General features: G+C 45.0%; 1 protein-coding gene across 1 annotated transcript in view; it reads right to left on the reverse strand.

Annotated features, from left to right (window-relative positions):
- GLRA1 (glycine receptor alpha 1) overlaps window positions 1–26,995 on the reverse strand; it is a 121,487-nt gene that overhangs the window by 2,308 nt on the left and 92,184 nt on the right. The window contains exons 4-8 of the mRNA XM_084832435.1: window positions 26,464–26,687; window positions 20,050–20,132; window positions 15,811–15,948; window positions 8,790–9,004; window positions 7,041–7,187 (exon numbers count right to left, since the gene is read on the reverse strand). Coding sequence (XP_084688561.1) covers window positions 7,041–7,187; window positions 8,790–9,004; window positions 15,811–15,948; window positions 20,050–20,132; window positions 26,464–26,687 — 807 coding nt within the window. The remainder of the gene's footprint in view (window positions 1–7,040; window positions 7,188–8,789; window positions 9,005–15,810; window positions 15,949–20,049; window positions 20,133–26,463; window positions 26,688–26,995) is intronic.

Raw genomic sequence — 26,995 nt, forward strand, 5'->3', positions numbered from 1 at the left:
GGAAACTTTCTCAGTGGTCAAAGGTACTTACAATGGGATTCAAAAAGCTACTTTAGACTTCCTCAAGGGTTTCGGCATGTCCAGGAGACTTTTTGACTTTTTATTTGAATCGCAGCCCCCACTCCCAAATGCTATAGCACAAACTGCTTTGGAAAGTCCCCTAAATTTCAAAAGCAGACTGACATGCCAGATAGGGAGCTGCAGTTCAATAAACAGAAGTTCAAAACTCGGTGGGTGTGCTGCACTAGGCTGATGTAAAGAATTCTCTGAAATTTCCCTTTCAGCTTTGTTATCTAATAGTCTTGCTGCCTCCTGGGCTCCACTTCCTGCTACTGGTACCTCTAAATAAAATATTATGATTAATTTTGTTATCATTAACAACTCACTTTTTAGAATTTATTCTTGGTTGGCTTTATTGCAGGTTTGCCAGTTTGTGCTTTTCTTTTTTCCCCCTTAAGGGAACAATCCTATGGCCACTAGACAGTGGCTAGATGGCCATAGGATATCCTGTTTTCCGGGAACCGACCTCGGAGCCCAAGCTCTGAGGTCATTTCCTGGAGAACCGACCTCCCCCCACTTCCATGCTGCCTTGGAGGCAGCATGGAACAGCCCCATCCTCCGTGCTCGCAAGAGGAGCACAGAATGGCTGAAAAGGGGTGTGCTTTGGATAGGTGGTCACCTCTGAGTTCAAAGGCGCGGCCGCCTATCAGGATAGGATTGCGCTGTAAGTTACTCAGGACTTCCTTTTTAAAAGGTTCCTTTTAAGCCTCTCTGAGCTTGTTGTTTAACTATGCTGGCGTTCAACATCTAGATGATATGACAAACAAGAAGGATTTTCTTGAACAAAAATATTCCTAGTGTCTAGGAATGCCTCCTTGTCCTGCTTTTCCTTTTTCTTGAGGAATGGTGAAAAGGAGAAGTGATATCATGCTGGTGTAACAGATAAGAGGAGTGAGACAGGAAAGATCATAGGATCAGGCTACCAAGAACAGCTGCTCTCGATATTCTGTAATGTTCTGCACTATGTGCCGTTGTAGAAGACTTTCAAGTACTTTAATATATCTGTATGCTATTCCTCCTGGGGAATTCCCATGCATGCATAATATTTGTCCTCAGTTAGAAGTCAAGAGTTCATACAGCTATTATTTCTACAATTCTTGCACTAAACTTTCAAAAGAGATCCCAATTCATTTAATAGGCAGATTTAGATTATGGTGACACAGGAAAAGTGGGTTATCAAGTTATTAAGTAGTGTTTGCTGTGTTAATTTGTGTGATAAATGAAGCATTGAAAATTACCATCCAGTTAAAAGTGAAGGGGTGAATTAAGAAATGGGGTGGGAGGTGGCTTTTTAATCTCAGGATGACTTGGTGCTTTTCAGAGGTGCTTTCTAAAAAAGCATTGCCTGCCTATCTTTCCATGTAAAAAATAACAACACCCCTTGCTCTTGCCAGCAGGTGGCAGCAATACAAAGCTATATCTATACCTACACACACACACACACACACACACACACACACAGTCAAAACCTGTACTACAGTGACAGACTTCATTTCGTTTCATTTATTACATTTTTAAACCGCCCCATAGCCGAAGCTCTCTGGTCGGCTCACAGAAATTAAACTTCTCAAACTCATGGGGATATAAGGTCAACTTTAAGGAGCTAGATAGAAATTGTGAATGGGTATTGTGGGGGCATATTCACATTTCTGGACTTACAACTGTAACCCATTGTAATGCTAAATTCTCCGCACCTGCCTTTCCACCTACCACTTGTGATACTCTCCAAAGGTAAAAAAATGGCCGGGGATGTGGTTCAATGGCTGTCCCTCCTGGATGGTCTCCTCCCTTTTCCCCCTTATCCAAAGCTCCATTGCCAGTATTTTTCCTGGCACAAGAGGCAGGACCTTTCCCACTTGGCTCTGACAATCTCAGGGCCAGCATAAGCAAATCAGCGAGATAAATGAGCTTTTGCAATGTGTGTGCAGCCCACTAATGAGACCACGCAGACCTTTCTTGAGGACTGAACTCCCCAGAAAAAGAAGAAGAAAAAAGGTGAGAAAGAAAGAAAAACAAGAAAAAAAGAGCCAAGCCTCCAAAGTTTTTGAAAAAATAATAGTGAACTTCAGTGAAAGAGTGAATTGCCCAATGCAGTTTGGTGGAAACTTTTATTGGGTGCACAGGAATTCAGTTTGTTGAGTTACTCTGTTAAGGCAACATCACTCAAAAGTCTTGAGCAATGTTGTCTTATCAGAAACGCACCGGACAATTTACTATTTAATTAAAGTTCCCTACCATCTTGATGCTTGCCTCTTTTTCTTTCTTTTTTGCTCTTTTGTATTTGGTGCTGCCCCCTTTTCTTCTCCCCAAAAGGGAAACAGGCGCCAAAGGAGATGCAAAGAAGCGAAGGAGAAGTGGTAAAATAGAAAGCTACCCTTGTTTTCTTAGTCCTCAACAGGATATTCTCTCTTCTCCCTGCTTTTTTGCAGTCTCCTATGCATATTCACATTTTTTTAAAAAAACCATGTGTGACACAACAATAATTCCATTATTGCTTGATCTAATGCAGGGATGGGCAACCTTTCAACATTACGGTCCTATACATTTAATAGTTGCATAGAAGAGGACATTTTGTGGAGGTGGAACTTCTGATGTCACAGTTCTGCAGGGATTTGCAAAAGCCCTAGTGTTGAAAAGATGGCCATATCTAATCTAATATTTTGATGATCTGTAATGCCTCCTTGAAACACATAGGAGACAACCTTCTTCTGCATATTAAAGCTCCCTAACAGCTGTAGGTCCACTTAATTTACCTGTGTAACAGGCAGAACATTCCTATGGGAATGGGGCAACGGGGTGGTGGGGCGGGGAGAGAACATTCCTATGGATCTGTGGTGGAGCAACCGTTGCTCCATACACCCTGCCAGCTTGCGCCAGCCAGGATGGAAGGTAGAAGGGGAAGGTTTTTCCTCTCCCCACTGTTCCATTTTTAATTTCCCCACTTTCCGTTGAAGTCACCAAGGCTCCGGAGCTGTTGGATCCAAGGTATCCCCTGACATGATCCCGGCCTGTCCCTGGAATGCCCCTTTCCTCCTTGTTGTTGTTCAGTCGTTAAGTCGTGTCCGACTCTTCGTGACCCCATGGACCATAGCACGCCAGGCCTTCCTGTCCTCCACTCTCTCCCGGAGTGTGCTCAAGTTCATATTCATTGCATTGGTGATGCTATCTAGCTATCTCATCCTCTGCAGTCCCCTTCTCCTTTTGCCTTCAATCTTTCCCAGCATCAGGGTCTTTTCCAGTGACTTTTTTCTTCGCATTTGGTGGCCAAAATATTGGAGCTTCAGCTTCAGTATCTGTCCTTCCAATGAGCACTCAGGGTTGATTTCCTTTAGGATTGACTGATTTGACCTCCTTGCAGTCCAGGGGACTCGTAAGAGTTTTCTCCAGCACCACAGTTCGAAAGCATCAGTTCTTCAGCACTCAGCCTTCCTTATAGTCCAGCTCTCACAGCCATACGTTGCTACTGGGAAAACCATAGCTTTGATTATGCGGACTTTTGTTGGCAAGGTGATGTCTCTGCTTCTTACTAAGCTGTCCAGGTTTGCCATAGCTTTCCTCCCAAGGAGCAAGCGTCTTTTAATTTCATGGCTACAGTCACCGTCTGTGGTGATCTTGGAGCCCAAGAAAATAAAATTTGTCACTGCTTCCATTTCTTCCCCTTCTATATGCCAGGAAGTGATGGGGCCAGGTGCCATGATCTTAGTTTTTTTAATGTTGAGTTTCAAACCAGCTTTTGCACTCTCCACTTTCACCCTCAACAAGAGGCTCTTCAGATCCTCTTCGCTTTCTGCCATTAGGGTGGTATCGTCTGCATATCTGAGGTTGTTGATAATTCTCCCGGCAATCTTAATTCCGACCTGTGATTCATCCAACCCGGCGTTTCTCATGATGTACTCTGCATATAAGTTAAATAAGCAGGGCGACAATATGCAGCCTTGTCGTACTCCTTTCCCAATTTTGAACCAATCGGTTGTTCCATGTCTGGTTCTTACTGTTGCTTCTTGACCCTCATACAGGTTTCTCAGGAGACAGGTAAGGTGGTCTAGTACTCCCATCTCTTTCAGAATTTGCCACAGTTTGTTGTGATCCACACAATCAAAGGCTTTAGCGTAGTCAATGAAGCAGAAATAGACGTTTTTCTGGAATTCTCTTGCTTTTTCCATGATCCAACGAATGTTGGCGATTTGGATCTCTAGTTCCTCTGCCTCTTCGGAACCCAGCTTGTACTTCCGGTAGTTCTCGGTTCACATGCTGCTGAAGCCTAGCTTGTAGGATTTTGAGCATCACCTTGCTGGCCTGTGAAATGAGCGGAATTGTACGGTAGTTTGAACACTCTTTGGCATTGCCCTTCTTTGGAATTGGAATGTAAACTGACATTTTCCAGTCTTGTGGCCACTGCTGAGTGTTCCAAATTTGTCCTTTCCTCCTTACTGCTGGTAAAACTCTGCTGGTGGTAGACCTGACACTGACGGAGCTTTCTACTAGCGAGCTTGGCGCTCCCAGGGACTCCTATGCAAGCACAACCACTCCCCTGTTGGTGGAGTGGCGCTTGTGCTACATCTTACAGCTGTAGCCATAAGTCCTAAGTAGGACTGCAGCCTTAAGCGACTCCAGAAGCTGTTTTTTTCTACTAACATTGTAGCCATTCTGTTTACTCAGAAGGAAGTCCTGTTGAATTCAACAGAATGTACTCTTAAGTAAGTGGACATAGGGTTACAGCCTTAGGGTTGGATCCAGCATTGTAATGCCTTAAGCAGAGGCTACCACTTGTTGAAGGGGACTTCTGCATCCCCCCCTCTCTCCCCTCCCCCTACAGCCCCCCCCCTTGTGCCCTCCAAATCTTCTCTGGAAGGTCCCCAGCACTGCAGAGGAGATTTGGAAGGTGTGTGTGTATGTGTGTGTGTGCATGCATGTGGGTGCTGCAGGGGGGAGGAAAGAGAGAGGATATGGAATATGCAGTACCCTCCCCTTATGCAGTACCCTCCCCTTGCGGTATCGCAGTGCTGGATCCAACCCTCAGTCTAGTCCTGCGTTCCCCAACCTGGTGCCCTCTAACTCTTTTGGACTTCAACTCCCATCAGCCCCAGCCTGCATGGGCAACGGTCAGGAACAGTGGGACCTGCAGTCCAAAAAAACAAAACAAAACATCTGGAGGGCACCACAATGGGGAAGGCTGGTCTACTCATTCTCTCTAATAGCAAACTAGGTTGGCTGACTGTCTATCCCATTTGAAAGGGAAATGGGGCCACCCAAAAATAAGGTTGTGGTTCCCAAGGCATGCAGAAGTATATAGAATTGTAAATTAAGAGAAAAAGAATTAAAAAACAAAAACACCTACGAGCTTCCAGGCTGTGCGGAATGTTGGCGTGTCAGTTGAGGGGAAGCAGGGAAGGGAAATTGCAGGTGGGGTAGGGTGGGGGGAAAGAGGGACCTGGCCTATAAACTATGGTTTACAGTAAGAATTCTGGAGAGGAGGGGATTTGCGTTGGGGGGATGTATGCTGTCCAGTTTAAAAACTCCCCTCCTTGCCCTATACAGAGTAACAGCTTTCCAGGGTCTCAGTCAGAAGTCTTTTCCATCATCTGCTACCTGTTCTATTTAGAACAGCAGGGGAAGGCATCAAGGAGGGAGGGAGGGTGGGTAAGAAAAAAGGTGTCCCTTTTCCCTTTCTCCTCCTGAAACACTCCTGCTCCCCACTGTGGCCTGAACAGGACTGCAAGGCCTCTGCTCCAAGTTGGCTGGAACCCTGAACAAGAGCATTCTTAGGAATGGAGATACACTACAACATTTTGTTACAGATTCCACTTATTGGCTGAGTTCAGACAACATGATAACCGTGGTTTGTTGTTGAAACATGGGTTATTGTGTTGTGTGAACCTAGCCATGCTATGAAACCATGGTTTCATGAATCTAATCATGAACAACTCATGAAGAGAACCCATAGTTTGTTGGGTTGTGAACTGTGGGTTGTTTGTGGTTAACAAACCATGGTTTGTTATCACAGCTGGGTTCAGACATGATAGCCCATGGTTCAACAACAACCCACACTCAACTCATAATCAACCCTTGAGTGTGGGTTATTGTGTTGTGTGAACCCAGTCATTATATTTGTCTCTTATATGCCATGTATCATTCACAAAACCTCTTTGGAATAGGCAGGTTCAGAGTTGAGTTGTCAAAGGGAGGTCAGGCGTGCCAGATCTCTCCTGCTCAGCTTGAAGTCACTCACCGGCAAAGTCCAGGTTAGTAAAGTGAAAAACAGAACAGGCCATTTGACCTGTGAGATAGAGAGTTCCACTTACCTTTAGGCTATATGAAACTGACTTTTTCAACGATGTAATTCTAAGATCATCCCCGTCTCCCAACCCAACTAAAAAAAGCAGCATGGACCATGCAGCATGTGAAGCAATGAGGACACACGACTGGGAGAACTTCCTTTACAGATACAGGCTCTTGAACTGGCAAAGTTAACATATTTTGTGAAACTGTGAGAGCAAGCTGAATGTCATAGGAGCGACAACTGGATTGGCCTGTGTTGATCATAGAATAGTAGGGTTGGAAGGGGCCTACAAGGTACTTGCCCATCAACTCTCAACTGCCCCCCTTAATCCATTTGGGGCTCTTTCACCTTTTACAGAGTGGACAGTTTTATAATGCATCCATTGTGATCATCAGTGAGTAGCATAATATCTGAAGAGCAGATGCATGCCTGTAAGCAGATGAGAATATTACCTGAAGATGTGCCAGGGGGTATAATTTGGCTGTTGCTCCCAGCCACATGCCAACTGCACCTTAGGATGTGCATATCTCCCTTTCAGACATGGTGGTGTTTGTCTTATAGACACATAGCTGACATGCTAAAATCATGGCTGTCAAATAAAGTGGTCCTCATGTCAATTCTTGGTCTGGCTGGCTGTGTGCTGCAACCCATCCATTTCAGCTGTGCTCCACATAGTTGTGTTGACTTGTGTATTGCTTACCTTGTGGTGTCTTCTTCTTCTTCTGAACCTGAGTAGCTCTTTGTGCTGCCGGGACACAAAGTTGACAGCAGCATACTCCAGAAGAGCTGAGAATACAAACAGCAAGCATACAGCCATCCAGATGTCAATGGCCTTAACATAGGACACCTAAGGGAGGACAGAATACGAGATTTGTAACTGGTTTCAGGTGCTCCCTAGCCTGATATAGCAAGATGAATAATGTTCATTCCAAGTTATCCGGCCAGTGTGGTTAAAGTGCATCATCCTGTCCTTGAGGAAGTGATAAAAAGGTCCTTCAGGGAGCCAATCACTTTGTACTTTCTCAACGTTTTAAGAGGGGAAAACCAGTACCATACAAATTATGATAAGCAACATAATACAATGTTAATCATGAAACTCCTAAACAATCCAGTTCATTAATATTATAATTCTTTTACAGCCAGAGTAAATCTGCCAATGCAATCTGATTAAAGTGAGCATTCTAATAATTGACAAAAAAAATCCATTTTAAAAAAAAGACATTGTAATTCTATTTGCTTGTTTCCCATCTTCTCTAAATCTAATTAAATGTACAAGCTTAACCACTTAAAATATTCCATGTTCTTTTTAGTTATTTGAGGGTCTTCTCCATTTTTCCATTTATTTGCTACCTCAGTTCTTGTTGCAGTTATCAGATTATTAACCATGTCTTGGTGGTCTCCAAAGACCACATCTTTCTGGAGCATAGGCAATACACACAACTGTACTGCCCTCAGTGTTACTTGAGGGTCGTTTCAAGAGAATTCCACTGGAAAATCATGTATGTCCACGTGGAGATGGCACTGAAACACATGATCATGTACTGTTGTTTTGCTCCTTTTATAGATATTTGTGGAAAGAGTTACTTACTCCACTATTAGTATCACTCTCAGGGCGCTCATCTGATTTGTATGTATCCTTCCAGTTTTTAATTTGACTATTTAAGTTGTGTTTTACGTATGATTAACTGTGGCTGGTGTGTGTGTGTGTGTGTGTGTGTATACACATACACACACACACACAGCCTCTGCTGCATCCCTCCGGTATTCACACATTTTTCATAGTTCCACTGCATATGGAAATAATCAGCTCTGGAAGATCCATGACTCCAGCACATATCCACTCTTCCCCTACTCATTTTGCTTAATTTACCTGGGGTTAAAGACCAATTATAGAGGACTTTGAAGTGACTTTGCTCTGCTTTCTAGTGAAGTAATCAAGCACATGTTTGGGAACTTGTAAAAAAAGAGAGAAATCCACTGGTTACATATGCCAGGTGGGGTGGGTCAGAAACAACTGAGGGATGTGGCTGTTGGATATCTTGAAAGGTGTTAGCTGAATAACTTCATTTTAGGAATATAAAATTCTTTTTACCAGGTCAAACTATTTGTCCATCAAGCCCAGTATTGCATACTCTGACTGGCAGTGGCTCTCCCCAGGTCTTGGCTAGAGGTCTTTTCCATCACCTACTGCCTAATCCTTTGAACTGTTGTAGTTGCTGTTGTTGTTCAGTCGTTCAGTTGTGCCCGGCTCTTTGTGACCCCATGGACCACAGCACACCAGGTCTTCCTGTCCTCTGCTCTCCCCCGGAGCGTGCTCAGGTTCGTATTCATTGCCAGGAATTGAACCTGGGACCTTCTGCATGCAAAGCATGTGGTCCACCCACTGAGCTACGGCCTCTCCCATAGGGAGTTCTGTTTTACCTGCTTTATAAAAAGGAGGACATGTTACCTTGGGCAAAGATGCTCGAGAACCAGAGCTTTGTGTGGTCATAGTGAGCACAGTAGTGATACCCAGACCAACTCGGGCAGGTGCAGCATCCATGTTGATCCAGAAGGAGATCCAGGACAGAATTACAATCAGCAGGCTTGGGATGTACATCTGGATCAGGTAGTAGCCCATCTGTCGCTCCAGGTGGAAACGGGCTTCTATGCAGGTGAACTTGCCTAGGAATTACAGGAGGAATTGGTCATCCTAAAGGGGACCCACTGGGGGCAAGGCAGATGCTTGGTATGATGAAGCACTTTTAGACAATGGGTCACTTGCATTAGCCATTCCCACCTGGGCTGGGGTGCAAATTCAGGGAAGCATCACAGGTGACACTTTCCCTATACAGGTATAAGGGGAAAAGATATAAATAATCACTGGGTGAAAAGTCTAAGCCCAATTGTTACATGAATATATGTAGAAAGATGCATTTGGCAGTGAGTTCCCAACAAAAACAGGCATTCACTTTCACTTGCTTACTAGTTCCTTCTTGCTTTCAGGCACAGAAAGGTGAGAACGACCTGGTTCATATGACATGACAGCCACCTATGGCAGAATTTACCTGTGGGGGCTGCTGCGTTGTGTCAGATGCCCTTGGATGTCACCTTGGATGTTAATTTTTGTGAACTGCCCAGAGAGCTTCAGCTATTGGGTGGTATAGAAATGAAATAAATGAAATAAATAAATAATAATACATTTTGCATGGTGCCCATGAGTGCCCAGCTTGCCACAGCTTGTTGTGACATGCAAATCCAGGTGGCAGGGGTTGTTTGAGGGTTAGACAACCCACAAATGACCCTAAAACAAGCCATGGGTAATTTGAGGGTTGTCCAACCTTCAAACAATCCCTGCCACCTGGATGTGCATGACATGGCAAACCCCGGCAAGACAGGCGCCAGGCAAAAATGGCACCCGTGGACGCCCGGCACGATGCGACAGCCTCTGCAGGTAAATTAAGCCATGGTGGGCTGTCATGTTGTATGAACCAGGTCACTGCCTTCATATGCCTGTACACTAGATCAACAAGTATTCAGATGTTCCCTCTATACAAGCCCTAGAGGAATACTAAACAATCTACTGTCATCGCAAGGAAGCTGAACTTTGTTCAAACTCTTGACTTATGTCAAGGGTTAACATGCTCCTTCTGAAGACCGCCATCTACAAGTGTAGGCCTGTGTCCATCAGGATTGATACCTCCCACAGAACTTCTCCAGTTCACCTTCTATTCCAGTGATATCTACTATGAGCCAAAATGTGGAAACAAGAGGGGCGAGCTGGTTTATGCAGTCCTTCTGGTAGGTTATGGTGTTCTCCAAGGAAAGCTTTACTGGCTTGCCAAAAACTTCTTGTCTATGCCCTGAGGTAAAAATGGCTACATCCTCATGCCCATGAAAGAAAACAACTGTGCAGCAGCTCCTGCTGCCACATTCTCAATTATGGCATGACTGGTGCACATCATGGCAAGCTCCTTCAGGCAATCGCAAAGACAATCCAGTCCAAATATTTGTTCTGAATCATGGTTCCCCATCTGTTAAATGTCTCTAACATATTCATTCATGTATTGGGAATGTTAGTCATAGAACTGGAAGAGACTTAGGGAATTCTTTTTTTTTAACTGCATTTTTATTGATTTTAAATTGTATCCATACTAGCTGAGCAATATAGTAACCTGCTTTGTGAAGCCTTTTTACCTTGAAAAGTGGGATATAATTACCTCAGTTGATCAATCAATCAATCAGTCAATCAAGATGCAACCCCTCTGTGTGGCAGGCTGAAGCACCCAAATGTCTAAACTGAAGGAATGATTGAAACCACAGTTTAATCCCACATTTCAGAGGCACCCTATTTATAAAACGGAAAATTCTTCCTTCCTGAATCTTCTAGAGATTTACTTGTAGGTTCTATGAACTGTTAAGAGTTGATAGATCCTACACCGAGAACAGCTACCACAAAATTGAGCAGGGGGTTGGACTCGATGGCCTTGTAGGCCCCTTCCAACCCTACTATTCTATGATTCTATGATTCTAAATACAGATGACAGAACAGATAATTCAACTGTTGATGAGCACTGTATACTTAAGCCTTGAGTGCTATATTCTTTCATCAGAAAGGTGGGATACAAATTATCTTAAAATAAAAATAATAGAATGTGCTTAGATAAATTTGTCCTGAGCTCTTACTTCAAAAACAATGGGCTAGATTGGGGAAAGGATAAGTCTAAACCTAAGGGGAGTATCCAATGTTAGTCCTGCGTAAAATAGGCTCATTGAAATGAATGGGACTTAAGTGAGTTGTGTCCAACATAAGTCCCATTCATTTCAATGGGCCTATTCTATATAGGACTAACACTGGATACTTCCCAAAGGACCTAACCACATGTGACACTAACAACTCACGTAGTTGTTAATATTAATGTTAAATACCGGGGGGGGGGGGATAGTCAGCGGCACTGCAGTGCATGGCAACGGGAGGTTTAAGCCTCCCATCACCAGCTGTGATCTCAGCAAAAATTGCTCCCTCCTGTGTGGTAATTAGCATTTGGAAAAAAGCCCTCCCATTGGCACCAATGGGAGGTTTTTTTTCTAACGCTAATTGCTACATGGGAGGGGCATTACTGAGATTGTGGATGGTGTTGAAGGAAGGCTTAGAGCTCCCCATGCCATACTTTGCAGTGCCAAGGAACATGGTGGTCAGAGTCTACTACTGGCCACCCAATCAAGGAGAAGACGAGGATGAAACTTTTGAAAAGCAAATTGCCAATGTTTCAAGGAAGCATGAGGTAGTAGTAATGGGGGACTTCAATTTCCCTGATATTTGTTGGGAGACAAATTCTGCAAAACATGGCCCCTCCAGGAAATTCCTGACTTGTGTGGCAGATAAATTCCTCCTACAGAAAGTAGAGGAAGGAACTAGAGGATCGGCTATCCTTGACTTGATCCTAACCAACAGAGATGACTTAGTGGATAAAGTAGCAGTTACAGGAACTCTGGGGGAAAGTGACCATGTTATACTTGAGTTCTTGGTTCTAAGGGAAGCAAAAGCCAAGTGTACTCAAATGTGAAACCTGGATTTTAGGAAAGCTGATTTTAATAAACTCAGAACAATGATCAGTAAGGTCCCATGACTCTAACGAGAAAAGGAGTCCAAGATGGGTGGGAGCTTTTAAAAAAGGAAATTCTCAAGGCACAATTACAAACAAGTCCAACAAGAAGAAAAGGTGGAAGAGAACAGAAGAAGCCAATGTGGCTTCACAAAAAGCTCAGAGATGACCTGAAAGCAAAAAAGGACACATATAGGAAGTGGAAGGAAGGCCAAGCTACAGAAGAAGAGTACAGGCAGGTAGCACAGAACTGCAGGGATGGCGTCAGGAAGGCTAAAGCTGAGAATGAGCTGAGGTTAGCGAGGAATGCTAAAAGCAACAAAAAAGCTTTCTTCAGCTTGCATATGTGCATAGTAAAAGACTGAGGAAAGAAATGGTGGTTCAACTATTAAATAAAGATGGCAAAACGATAACAGATGACAAAGAAAAGGCAGAAGTGCTCAATTCCTACTTTGGCTCAGTCTTCTCCCAACAGAGGGTCTATGAGCCCCCTGGCAAAGGTGAAGTACAGGCTGAAGAGGCAGGATTGCAACTTGAGATTGATAGGCATTTGGTCAAGGAACACCTAATTTCTTTGAATGAGGTCAAATCTCCAGGGCCAGATGAACTGCATCCTAGAGTAATAAAGGAACTGGCAGAAGAGCTCTCAGAACCACTGTCTATCTCTTTGAGAAATCATGGAGGATGGGTGACGTGCCAGATGACTAGAGGAGGGCTAATGTTGTCCCTATCTTCAAAAAGGGTAAAAAGGAGGAACCTGAGAACTACAGACCAGTCAGTTTGACATCAATCCCTGGGAACATTCTGGAGCAGATTATAAAGTGATCCATCTGTAAGCACCTTGAAAACAATGCAGTGATTACTTGAAGCCAACATGGATATGTCAAGAACAAATCCTGTCAGACGAATCTGATCTCCCCTGTGGACTGTGGGAATGCTGTGGACATAATATACCTCAACTTCAGAAAAGCATTAGACAAAGTGCCCCATGATATCCTGATAAACAAACTAGCTCAAAGTGGGCTAGATGAAACAAGTATCAGATAGATCCAAATGTCCTTTTGGGCTGCATTAATAGAAGTACTAATTCGTCTCTACTCAGTACTGGTTAGGCCTCATCTGGAGTACTGTGTCCAGTTCTGGGCACCACACTTTAAGAAGGATGCAGACAAGCTGGAGAGGGTTCAGAGGAGAGCAACGAAGATGATCAGGGGGTTGGAAATAAAGCCCTATGAGGAGAGACTGAAAGAACTGGGCATGTTTAGCTTTGAGAAGAGAAGACTGAGGGGAGATACGATAGTGGTCTTCAAGTATTTGAAAGGTTGTCACAGAGAGGAAGGCCAGGATCTCTTCTCAATCATCCCAGAGTGCAGGACATGGAATAATGGGCTCAAGTTACAGGAAGCCAGATTCCTGCTGAACATCAGGAAAATGTCCTGACTGTTAGAGCAATAAGACAATGGAACCTACTACCTAGGGAGGTGGTGGGCTCTCCCACACTGGAGGCATTCAAGATGAGGCTGGACATCCATCTGGCAGGGATGCTCTGACTTGGATTCCTGCACTGAGCAGGGGGCTGGACCCGATGGTCTTATAGGCCCCTTCCAACCGTACTATTCTATGATTCTAAGATTATTACTACCACATCTCCCACCCTGGCTTGGTGTTTAGTTTAAAAAACCAATGACATGATTGCCAAGTTAGGCCTTAACTTGCATTAACTCTTTGTGGGCTGGAGCTGGAGAAAGTGCCTGGAGATTGAATCTGAAGTAAAGAGTGTATTTCAGGCTGTATGGAACCTTCAGGTTTAGATGCAGTAGGTCACTGAATACCTGTTGCTATGGAGAAACGGGGAGGGAGGGTTGCCTGTTTATGGGCTTCCAGAAGCATCTGGGTAGCCAATGTGCGAAACAGGATGCTGGACCTGTTGATCTGGGTTGATCTAGGTTGATCTGAAACAACGATCTGGTGGATCCACAGTTGGCTACAGAATCGGACTCAAAGAGTGCTTATCAATGGAATCTTCTCAAACTGGGGAGAGGTAACGAGTGGGGTACCACAGGGCACAGTCCTGGGCCCAGTGTTCTTCCACATTTGTATTAATGACTTGGAGGAGGAGGTGCAGGGAATGCTGATCAGATTTGCAGATGACACAAAATTGGGCAGGATAGCTAATACTTTGGAAGACAGAAACAAAATTCAAAGTGATCTGGATAGACTGGAGCGCTGGGCAGAAAACAACAGAATGACATTTAATAGGGATAAATGCCAAGTCCTGCACCTAGGAAAAAGAAACCAAATGCACAGTTACGAGATGGGGGATACGTGGCTCAACAACACTACAAGTGAGAAGGATCTTGGAATTGTTGTCGATCACAAGCTGAATATGAGCCAACAATGTGATGTGGCTGCAAAAAAGGCCAATGCTATTTTGGGCTGCATGAATAGAAGTATAGCTTCCAAATCCCGGGAAGTACTAGTCCCCCTCTACTCAGCACTGTTTAGGCCTCATCTGGAGTACTGTGTCCAGTTCTGGGCACTGCACTTTAAGAAGGATGCAGACAAGCTGGAGAGGGTTCAGAGGAGGGCAACAAAGATGATCAGGGGACTGGAAACAAAGCCCTATGAGGACAGACTGAAAGAACTGGGCATGTTTAGCCTTGAGAAGAGAAGACTGAGGGGAGATAGGATAGCACTCTTCAAGTATTTGAAAGGTTGTCACAGAGAGGAAGGCCAGGATCTCTTCTTGATCATCCCAGAGTGCAGGACATGGAATAATGGGCTCAAGTTACAGGAAGCCAGATTCCGGCTGAGCATCAGGAAAACTTCCTGACTGTTAGAGCAATACGACAATGGAACCAATGACCTAGGGAGGTGGTGGGCTCTCCCACACTGTAGGCATTCAAGATGAGGCTGGACAGCCATCTGTCAGGGATGCTCTGACTTAGATTCCTGAATTGAGCAGGGGGTTGGACTTGATGGTCTTATAGGCCCCTTCCAACCCTACTATTCTATGATTCTATGATCCTTTGATTTAATCCATCCCCCACTCTTGACTCAATCTTGAGCTGGTCTTTTCTGCTTCCTCTAAGGCAGGGGTGGCCAGAAATTAGATCTCCAGATGTTTTTTACTTCAACTGCCAGAACTCCTGACCATTATTCATGCTGGCAGGGGCTTCTGGGAGTTGAAGTCCCAAACATCTGGAGATCTACCTTCTGCCCACCCCTGCTCTAAGGTATAGAAAGGTGGGACAGCCTGAGATATTCTGTTGGGGCTGGGGAAGTGGTAATGCCTGGGGACAGAGTTTTGATTAACTCTGTGTAAAGATCCTCTTTACATTTATTGACAGTTTTTCTTAGCAAAATTTGTCATAGGAAAGACATTTTCTTCCTGGAAAATGAACATTTTAATGACATTTTCTTTTCACAAAAATAATAATTTTGGTTTCCCTATTTTTCACATCCTCCACCGCCTCCCCCCACCCTTCTGCTTGAATTTAGAAGCAATTTGGTCAAATTATTTAAGTTTTAGAAGCCACAGAAAACATTTTCAGACTTTTGAAATGCATGTTTTAAAATGTACAAATGTATCCAATATTGTCTTTGTTGTTTCCCCCCCTCCACGCATAAACGTAATAAAATCCTCATTAACTGAGTTTCCTTTTTATCTGAACTTACTGTGTGCTCTGTAAGTAGTCCCACGTTCATGAAACTGGAATTGTGCTTGCAAAGACACTATCAGTTAGGTGGCTCATTGGACAGGTTGAATGCTCTCTGTTTATCACTAAAGAGAAGAGCTCAATACAATATAGGGAACCATATTCTTGATCTCCTGATTATTTCTTCCTGAAGACAAGTGCTTAGCATATATGTGCCATTACTGACCTGTATTGTAATGCTTAGTGCAGTAGCGCAAGTCCTTTTCTTCCTTTAGGATGAACTGAGGCAGGGTTAGACCATCAGCGACCTGAACAGCTCCTTTCTCTTGCCACTCAAATATCAGATCATTCATTGTGTAGCCGACTGTGGAGACAAAGGGAACAGACAAAAGACGTGAGCGCAGACTGCAACTTAAAGTAAATTTAGATGACCGGTTGACATGGTTAATATTAGTGTCCACTAGTACAAAACCTTTGTTTACTAGCAGCAAGATGTTGCTACTGTACACACATAGAATTAATGCTACTCTTGTCCAGAGTGTTTGCAGTCTATCTGCGGTCCAGACTAGATGCTTGGGTAAATATGCAGCTGTGATTAAAAATGGCCACTGCATATTTCGTTTTCTCTTCCTCTTATCTAGCATCATTAGAGTAGAACATGCCTGGTGATGTGCCATCACAACAGTCTGCATTTTCTGGGTTCCACCACTGGGCTCCACTGGCTGCTGCCAGTGATGTGGAGCATGGTTGGAGAAACATGGAACATCATGACCACATGACATGCATTCTATTAGACATCCGGGAGAATGGAACTATTAGACACATGGCAGCAATTCTTGTCGACAGCAATATGTTCACCATAATGTCTACTTTGGCCCTTAAATGCACTGGACATGAGTGAAGGACAGAGGTCAAGGGCTGATAAATAATTAGTGAGTATTGTATCCTTCTCCAGACAAGGGATTTCCCCCTTAACCCCAGAGTATTCTCCAAGGCCCCTTCATGGATCACTGCCTTGTTGTGGCGAAGAGGCTTGCATAACTCAGTGAAGCCATAAGCTATGCCGTGCAGGGCCACCCAAGACGGACAGGTCATGGCAGAGAGTTCTGACAAAATGTGGTCCACTGGAGAAGGAAATGGCAACCCACTCCAGTATTCTTGCCAAGAAAACCCCATGGAACGTATCACAAGGCTAAAAGAGATGATGCCGGAAGATGAGCCCCTCAGGTCGGAAGGTGTCCAATATACTACTGGGGAAGAGCAGAGGGTATTTCCAAGTAGCGCCAGAAAGAGTGAAGCGGCTGGGCCAAAGCCGAAAGGACACTCAGCTGTGGATGTGTCTGGTGGTGAAAAGAAAATCCGATGCTGTAAAGAACAATATTGTTTAGGAACCTGGAATGTCAGATCAATGAATCAAGGTAAGCTGGAGGTGGTCAAAGATGAGATGGCAAGATTGAACATCGACATCTTGGGAATCAGTGAACTAAAATGGACAGGCATGGGCGAATTTAATTCAGGTGATCATCATATCTACTATTGTGGCCAAGAATCCCTTAGAAGAAATGGAGTAGCACTCATAGTCAACAAAAGGGTGGGAAAAGCAGTACTGGGGTACAATCTTAAAAATGATAGAATGATCTCAGTGCGAATCCAAGGCAAACCATTCAACATCACAGTAATTCAAGTCTATGCCCCAACCACTGATGCCGAAGAAGCTGAGGTTGATCGGTTCTATGAAGACCTACAACACCTTCTAGAACTAACACCAAAAAAAGATGTCCTCTTCATCATAGGGGACTGGAATGCTAAAGTAGGAAGTCAAGAAATCACCAGGATAACAGGCAGGCATGGCCTTGGTGTACAAAATGAAGCAGGACAAAAGCTAATAGGGTTTTGCCAAGAGAACATGCTGATCATAGCAAACACTCTTTTCCAACAGCACAAGAGACGACTCTACACATGGACATCACCAGATGGTCAATATCGAAATCAGATTGATTATGTCCTTTGCAGCCAAAGACGGAGAAGTTCCATACAGTCAGTCAAAACAAGACCTGGAGCTGACTGTGGCTCAGATCATGAGCTGCTTCTTCCAAAATTTCAGCTGAAATTGAAGAACGTAGGGAAAACCACTAAACCATTCAGGTATGACTTAAATCATATCCCTTATGAATATACAGTGGAGGTGAGGAATAGATTTCAGGGATTAGACCTGATAGACAGAGTGCCTGAGGAACTATGGATGGAGGTCTGTAACATTGTTCAGGAGGCAGCAACGAAATCCATCCCAAAGAAAAAGAAATGCAAGAAAGCCAAGTGGCTGTCTGAGGAGGCTTTACAAGTAGCTGAGGAAAGAAAGGAAGCAAAAAGCAAGGGAGAAAGGGGAAGATATATCCAACTGAATGCAGAGTTCCAGAGAATAGCAAGGAGAGACAAGAAGGCCTTCTTAAATGAACAATGAAAGGAAATCGAGGAAAACAACAGAATGGGAAAGACTAGAGATCTCTTCAAGAAAATTGGAGATCTCAAGGGAACGTTTTGTGCAAAGACGGGCATGATAAAGGACAAAGAAGGCAGGGACCTCACAGAAGCAGATGAGATTAAGAAGAGGTGGAAAGAATACACAGAAGAACTATACAGGAAAGATCTTAATGTCCTTGATAGCCATGATAGTGCGGTCACTGAACTTGAGCCGGACATCCTCGAGAGTGAAGTCAAGTGGGCCTTTGGAAACATTACTAACAACAAAGCTAGCGGAGATGACAGTATTCCAGCTGAGCTATTTAAAATCCTAAAAGATGATGCTGTTAAAGTGCTGCATTCAATATGCCAACAAATTTGGAACACTCAGCAATGGCCGCAAGACTGGAAAAGTTCAGTTTACATTCCAATTCCAAAGAAGGGCAACACCAAAGAGTGTTCAAACTACCGCACAATTGCGCTCATTTCACATGCCAGCAAGGTGATGCTCAAAATCCTACAAGCTAGGCTTCAGCAGTATGCGAACCGAGAACTACCGGAGGTACAAGCTGGGTTTTGAAGAGGCAGAGGAACTAGAGATCAAATCGCCAACATTCGCTGCATCATGGAGAAAGCAAGAGAATTCCAGAAAAACGTCTATTTCTGCTTCATTGACTACGCTAAAGCCTTTGATTGTGTGGATCACAACAAACTGTGGCAAATTCTTAAAGTGATGGGAGTACCAGACCACCTTACCTGTCTCCTGAGAAACCTGTACGAGGGTCAAGAAGCAACAGTAAGAACCAGACATGGAACAACCGATTGGTTCAAAATTGGGAAAGGAGTACGACAAGGCTGCATATTGTCGCCCTGCTTATTTAACTTATATGCAGAGTACATCATGAGAAATGCCGGGTTGGATGAATCAGGGGTCGGAATTAAGATTGCTGGGAGAATTATCAACAACCTCCGATATGCAGACGATACCACTCTAATGGCAGAAAGCGAAGAGGATCTCAAGAGCCTCTTTTTGAGGGTGAAAGAGGAGAGTGCAAAAGCTGGTTTGAAACTCAACATTAAAAAAACTAAGATCATGGCATCTGGCCCTATCACTTCCTGGCATATAGAAGGGGAAGAAATGGAAGAAGTGACAGATTTTACTTTCTTGGGCTCCAAGATCACCGCAGACGGTGACTGTAGCCATGAAATTAAAAGACGCTTGCTCCTTGGGAGGAAAGCTATGGCAAACCTAGACAGCATAGTAAGAAGCAGAGACATCACCTTGCCAACAAAGGTCCGTCTAATCAAAGCTATGGTTTTCCCAGTAGTAATGTATGGCTGTGAGAGCTGGACTATAAGGAAGGCTGAGCGCCGAAGAATTGATGCTTTCTAACTGTGGTGCTGGAGAAGACTCTTATGAGTCCCCTGGACTGCAAGGAGGTCCAATCAGTCAACCCTAAAGGAAATCAACCCTGAGTGCTCATTGGAAGGACAGATACTGAAGCTGAAGCTCAAATATTTTGGCCACCTAATGCGAAGAGAAAACTCTCTGGAAAAGACCCTGATGCTGGGAAAGACTGAAGGCAAAAGAAGAAGGGGGCGGCAGAGGATGAGATGGCTAGATAGCATCACCGATGCAATGAATATGAACTTGAGCACGCTCCGGGAGAGTGCACTGGACAGGAAGGCCTGGCGTGCTTTGGTCCATAGGGTCACGAAGAGTCGGACACGACTGAACGACTGAACAACAACAAAAATTCTCCAAGGAGAATCTATGCTAAATTTAAGCTTGACTGTATGAACACTGGCAAGAAGTGTGATCAGAGAAGCATGAAAACTTGCACATGACACACAGTCTGTCCCGATGCTTCATCTCTTCCTCCTTCCCTCCAGTTTCTCTTTCATAATTGGAGGTTTTAGCTAAGAGCTGAACAGATGATGCAGTATGTGTGTGCATGCACACGGAAGGGCAGTTATTTTTAGAGGGGAAACCTTCAGGACTCACAGCTCTCTAACTGCATGATACACGTCTGGACGTCCATGGGGAAGTTCTTCAGATCCATGGGACAAGCCAGTGTCAAGGTGATCCTGTGAAGTGAACAGAGACAGTGAAGTGATTCTAGGCATTTGTAGCTGATGTGACAAGCAAGTTATATCCAAGCCATCAGGGAGAGAGAAAGCTTGCTTAGGTAACTGTAGGGCAGTATCCAGTGCTCCCACTGTGCCTCTGCTGTTCGTGTTGCACCAGTGAGACCCACCGCTACCACAACAGGAAGCTAGTGCTTCCTAGGACAACCCTGGAAACGAGCTGAAAGGCTCTGGAATGGGACAGGTCCCTTCTGCTACCTCAAGGGCGCAGTCCTAACTAGATACGTGGTCACCTCCAACCTCGGAGGCGACCGCCTATCCAAAGCAAGGCAGGAGAGGCATGGGGGATTGTTCCCTCCGCGCCTCACCTGCTATTTTTTGCTAGACAGCTGTTTTTGGCTGTCTAGCAGCAGGGGGGCCGACCAGTAGAGGAAGCTGCTGAACACGTTGGATGTGTCATACGCGCAGCTCCGCTCTCCCTGCCCCAGAATGCCCCCCAGCCCCACCCCTTTTCAGTCACTTCGTGCTCTTCTTCTGCGCGTGGAGGACGGGGCTTCTCCACGCTGCCTCTGAGGCAGTGCAGATGAGAGGGGTGGTTGTTTTTCTGGGAACCGACCTCACAGGCTGTGAGGTCAGTTCCCAGAAATGAGCATATCCTATGTCCTGTTAGACAGTGTCTAGCGGGCCATAGGATTGCTCTCTCACTGACCTGTTTCATTCCAGAAATAAGCGTTTCATCTTGTTTCTGGGAACGCTTTAGGAAGTTCTAGCTTCCTATTGTACTAGCGATGTGTCCTGCTCTCATTCAGGCAGTACTGGATACTGCCCATTCAGGGCATCACCTCCTACTGGAAATATGGTTATGTTCCTAACATTACCTCAATTTTTTCTCCTCTTCCTCCTCCATTTCTCCTACTGTGACTCCTCATCTACTGCTGTTTAATATTTATGCTCTCCTCATATATATGAACACACATGTACGCAGAAATAAAACTAGAATATCCAGGAGGAGGCTAGGTTAAAACCTTTCCCCTGCCATTTTAGCTTTGCATGTGCCGAAGAGGAGCTGAATCCAAAGTTGTGTGAGTGGACTTCCACTCATGCAACGGGACCTCCCCTTGCTCTCCTCCCCCCTGAAAGCACCCCAATCTGTTTCGGAGGGTCCCCCAACCCTCTGGAGCAGATTTGGGTGGGGCTGCAGGGGCTGAGGAAATCCGTTTCAGCAGCGTTTTTTTGTTCTGCTGGTGGATAGCCAGCACTGGATCCACACTAATGCTTCCCCCCCCCCCAAATGGGGGAGGAACATTAAAACCTCTGATCCCCTCAACCAGCTGCTTGATATGGTCCAGCCAGCAAGAGGTACATCATGTGAGGCTGCTGATTATGTATGCTGGGCTCTCAGTTACCAGGCAATGAGAAAACAGCCACCATATTATGTAGAGAGAGAAATGGTGAGGGTTACCAGTGCCAGAATGAGACCCATTTTCCAAAACAGGAGCACTTCCAGGCAATTACATGATATCAGAGAAATCCAGTCTCTAGCTGTGCCTCAATTCGTATGGGGCCATAAGTCTATATGACAAACAAACTGGTTCATGCAGCCCTATGGGAGATGCTACCCTCCCTTCAGTCCCCATAATTATCCTTGCTTAAAAAATATGTCTAGATCAATAGAAACTCTAGTGAGAACTCCTGGTGTTCCCCCCCCCCCCGCTAAATCGTTCCACCTATCCCCACCCTGACCTACAGGAATATCGCCTTTCTGTGTAGTTTTCAGACAGCAGCAGTATAAGAACACACATCTCTCACCTCTGCGAGCAGAACAATAAATGGTAGGTCACCTTTGGTGGCAGTTGTTTTATTACCTACCTATTGTTAGCTGGAAAGCATTTCAAGCAGCTGTGTGAATTAGAGCTTTAGGTTCCCAAAGACCTGGGCTACATGTTTTGGTTACTGCTTTGCTGTCTGGTGTCTGCTGTTTGAACTGAAGCCACCTCCTGTTTTTTGTCTGCATCACAATACTGGTGGTTTATTTTGTTTCTCCGCACCAGCACGACACCTGTGACAGGAGCCAGGTGTCCCAGTGGGGTGTGCCTCTGTGCATTTTGGGATCGCAGGGCCAGGCTTCAGCGAGCCGGAGCTTGCAAACACAGCCCGAGTTCACAGAAAAGTAGTCTTTAGAACCTATTGTTAAAGCTTCCCTCTCTAGCATTAGACTGCACGTAACAAGAAAATTACATGTTTTTAATTGCATTCTTTTGGGGACAGGGGAAAAAAGAAGTTTGGAGGTGGCTAGAATTGATTATTTCCAAATTAAAATGGGTTCGGTTATTTCAGTTCACATAGCATTCATCTGAAATCCAATGATCCAGAAATAAGCGGGTTGAGAAATGCCGGAGAAAAAGCCAGATCTGTCTGGGTTTACTGTGTGATTTGCCCTCTCTTGATTACAATTATTTATTTATTTCATTTCTATACCACGCAATAGCCGAAGCTCTCTATTTCCATTCTCCTGAGAGCAAAGGAGCAAGCGAGAACATCTTTCAGACCGTAATATCCCAGTGTGAGGAAAATCCCGTTATATATTCTCAAACTGGGCCAGGTTTTCAAAGAACTGCTGTTGTATAAGACAGGGCTGGGCTTAATTCATTCTTGCATTGTCTATGATTTTTCTACGATCCCTGTGGTTCAATTTACAAAGCAAGAGTACATACTCAGGACTTAGGAGCCATTAAGGCATAATTAATTAGGGCTGTGCAGGGACCACCCAATCCGACTCGGGAGCCACTTCGGGGCAGGCCTGATTGAGCAACAGCCATGGAGGCAGCAGTGATGGAGGTGGGGGAGGAGGTGATGGCCCAGGTAAGGACCTGAAGGCACCGGCATGGCTGGGCCAGGGGTGCCAAAGCTCCGAAGCACACAGAGTGCTTTGGAGAGCTCCCGACCCGCTCCAGGTCGACTCGTGCTCCCTCCGCTTCACCTTGGAAGGGGCTCAAAGTGACCCGAAGCAGCCCACTTTGACTTGGGGTTTGGGCCTTGGAACAAAGCGGTGCACAGCCCTATAATTAACATGTGCTAAGTAATCCTTAATATGACTGCAATCGTATACATACTTACCTTAAGTCCCCTTGAACTCAATAGAGCGCACTTCTGTGTGGACATGCATAAGACTGTGTTGCATTATTTTTTTCTTAAGAACCCAAGAAGAGCCTCTTTGGATCAGATTAATGTCTGATAGACACTCTACATTATTGCTAAGAATCCCTGCAGGCACAAGGTGGTTCACCAGTGCAGAAAAATTACCTTCTGTCCATTCCTGGTTTAGGGTAATAATAGTTCTTCAAGGAACCCAGGACAATTGAAAAATTCAGTGCAGCAAACCCCTTGCACACTGGAACTTTGGTCTGCCTTCATGACACAAGAACAAACAATATCTTGGTCTCTGCTGAACTACCCTTTGACACTGGGGTTCACAGAGCTGAAAGACGGCAAAACTGACTGTAGGTATTTATGCTGAAATTCACAAGATTGTCACAGTAATACCAGCAATTTAAGTCTTCATAAGCAAAAATAGGTTTCATGGGTGAGAACAGCTGAAAAATGTGACTCTGCTGTAGTATTGTTCAAGAGCTCACATGTATGACCGCCTAACCTTTAACACATGTTAACCACTCTGTTGCACTGATGTCGATGGGACTTTGGTGCAGCTAACAATATCTTCTTTTTACCCCCATGTGCACATGTTTCTGAGCCACCATAAGGCTTGGGATCAGGGACAAATGAATAAAGGTGAAGTTGCATTGCAAGCAGCTATGAACTTTTTCAGATGATTAAACACTCACAGGCTTTTATCATAGCATTCTTCTCTTGTTAGAACTAGAGGTGTACGAACCCCATCTACCTGGCTCCGCTGGGGGTCCACGGGGGGGGGAGAGGCGATCTGCCCCCCCCCCAAATCCTCCCCGGCCAGCTCTGCCCACTACCGGACTTCCGGCTGCAGCCGGCCTTTGGACACAAATTTGGACGTCCGGCCTTTGGAAACAAATCTGAGATTTGCATCCCTTTGCTTTACCGTGATAGGCTACGTAAAGATTTACGTAGTCTATCACGGTAAGGCAAAGGGATGCAAATGGCGTAGCGGATGCCATTTGCATCCTGTTCTTTACCGTGATAGGCTACGTAAAGGTTTATGTAGCCTATCACGGTAAGGCAAGGGGATGCAAATGATGTCCGCTATGCCGGACGCCATTTGCGTCTGAAGACCGCCGCGGATGGACCTGGCCGGACCCAGACCCGGCAGTGCCAGGTAGGATCCGGCTAGGTTGGACTTCGTGGGGTGGCAGGGTGGGGTGGTCTGTTCCGCCATGGACTCCAGGGGGGCCGGATTCTAAGAATCCGCCCCCCCGGAGTCTGTGGTGGAATTCTCCACCATCCCTAGCTAGAATTGATCCAACTACAATAGCGGGGCATTTTGCTTTCCAGGAATGGACATCGCATTGTGGGGAGCATTAGATGTGTTGCAAGGGGAATAGCTGTATTCTTGTTCACTTCCACTTTCAACAAAAATCAGGGTAGGGACATATGGATCATGTAAAATCTATTTCAATCTGTGTTTCATGGATTGTAAAGCACCTTTTGTTCCATTGTCCGCCCATCAACAGAATCTGCTCATTGACAGATTTTTTTTTGTTTCTGAATTTGCGCAAATTCGCATTTGTGCAAATGCGCATGGGGGAAATTGTGCATTTCCACATGTGCGAAAATTCACAAATTCCCCCCAAATGCATATTTCTGTCAGGGTGGACACTGAGCCCATAGAATCCCAGGGTAGTTCTGATTCTGAGGAAGAGGAGTCGCTCCTGGGAGAAGAGCGCGCTCCTCTTTCCCAGGGCCAACAGCTGACGGAGATTCCTCCCACCAGCATTCCTAGCTTAGATAGCAGTCCTGGGAGTGACAGAGCGCGGGAAGCAGACTTGATGGACGCGTGACGCCGACACAGAGAGCGGCGCCAAATGGAGGGCGCAGAAAGGAGGCGTAGTGCCTGGTTGGCGCGCAAACAACGGCTGCGCCCAGAGGATCCAAGGGAAAAGGGGAGGGACTCTCCCTAGTCCTTAAGTTCAGGGGTCTGCCAGTAATTCCCTTTCAAACGGGGACCAACTGTTCAAACGTAGGGCAAAAGTACTCTGCTGCTCAGATCTAGTTGCTAACAGTAGAGTTGTTAAGTTGTAAAAGAGGAATAAAGCTTTGAAAGGAATCCATTTGTCTGTGTCTGGACTTGGCTACTGGATTAGACTGAGAGAGGCCTCCAAGGAGCCCTTGACAATTTCCATGCTTTAGCCTATGAGGGATGTGCACATTTTGGGCTGGGTTTTTAAAATTTTGCATATTTTTCTATGACAAAATTTGCACAAAATTCAGGAAAGTTAGAAAACTGGTCCATGGAATCTGCCTGACAGGGGAAAGGCTGGTTTGCTGTGGAATCCACTGGGTGGATTCTCCTACATCCCTAAATCAGGGTGGATGTACATTCCAGTGCTGGAAAGCGGAAGCACATGGCTTCCAAGAACTAAATTTAAAGGGCCAAGACCCATCAAATGGCAAATCATTGCTGTAGGGGAATGGGGGATAGCCTTGTTGCTATTCACTAAATGTTTAAGAACAGAAGAGCCCTGCTGGATCAGACCAATGACCTATCTAGTCCAACAGCCTGTTTCCCACAGTGGCCAACCAGATGTTTTTAAAGAGCAACATGAATGGTACAGTAGAGGAAACATTCAGCGTCTAATGGTTAGGGGGAGTTGTGTTGCTCCTAACAGATTATGTCACAGGCGTTATCCAAGTGCACACAATACTTAAGCAACATATTCCAGGCAGCACTCACTGTAGCAGTGGATGTGCTAGTAAGCTGTGGGCAGAGATTCCATTTCCCTGTGACAAAATATTATACTTTGGGTGATAGGAAAATGCAACACACTGAAGCCAAAGTGCTTCCCTGAGGAGGGGATGGAATTGTTTTTGATTAAGAAGGGAAAGAGGCATGCATTTTTCTTTCTCTCTTTATAAAAAGACACTCTAGTTAGATCACGATACCCATGTATTGTAATAGGTAATAATTATCTTTACTTTACTCCATCCATTTACAATGCACTTTAAAATGGAACATTACATCAGAATGCCCATGGGTTTCTTCATCTTTTTCTTCAGAAATGAACATGCTGGCTAGCTCATGATTCATACAGGCCGACAAACTCCAGGCTTGCTTCCACATCTCATCATATGCAGGACCTACACGCAGGAGATGTGTGAATGATTTCTATCCCTCCCCGCTCACCTGATACTGTACAGGACGTTGCCATTTTTGGAGATGCGCAGGAGTTTGTTATCTGTGGTGATCTCATGAAAGTGAGCCCCTTTCTCATTAGCAAAGAACAAATCTGGCTTCCAGATAGAGTCCAACATGGAAGGGTCCAAATCAAGGGCATCATCTGGATACTCTTTGTATGACAGCCGGGGGTCATTCCATTGCTGCCGCAAGAAAATATTCACTCTGTAATCCTGCAGTGGAGAAAGAAAAGTGATTGGTGGGTGCCCAAAAGGAAAGTGTCAAAAATGGCTAGAACCTGCAATGCTAAGTGCAAGAAGAAGGGCGCTGAAAAAGCAGCTGAGGCTGAACAGGCCAAAAGAAACGCTAGGTCTTCACCACCACTAGGATCATGCCCTTACCCTGTGAGTTTCCCTGCTGGTGCTGCTTCTTAGGGAACGGCCTTTATTTTCAGCGCTTTAGCCAAGGGGTTGATCAGAGGGCAAACAGCAGCAGTCCACAACACCTGCTCCATGCAGCAATTTTCAGACCATACTGTGAC

The sequence above is a fragment of the Heloderma suspectum genome, chromosome 2, assembly GCF_057233095.1.
Source record: "Heloderma suspectum isolate Gila_16-S chromosome 2, 16-S_ref, whole genome shotgun sequence".
Lineage (NCBI taxonomy): Eukaryota > Metazoa > Chordata > Lepidosauria > Squamata > Helodermatidae > Heloderma > Heloderma suspectum.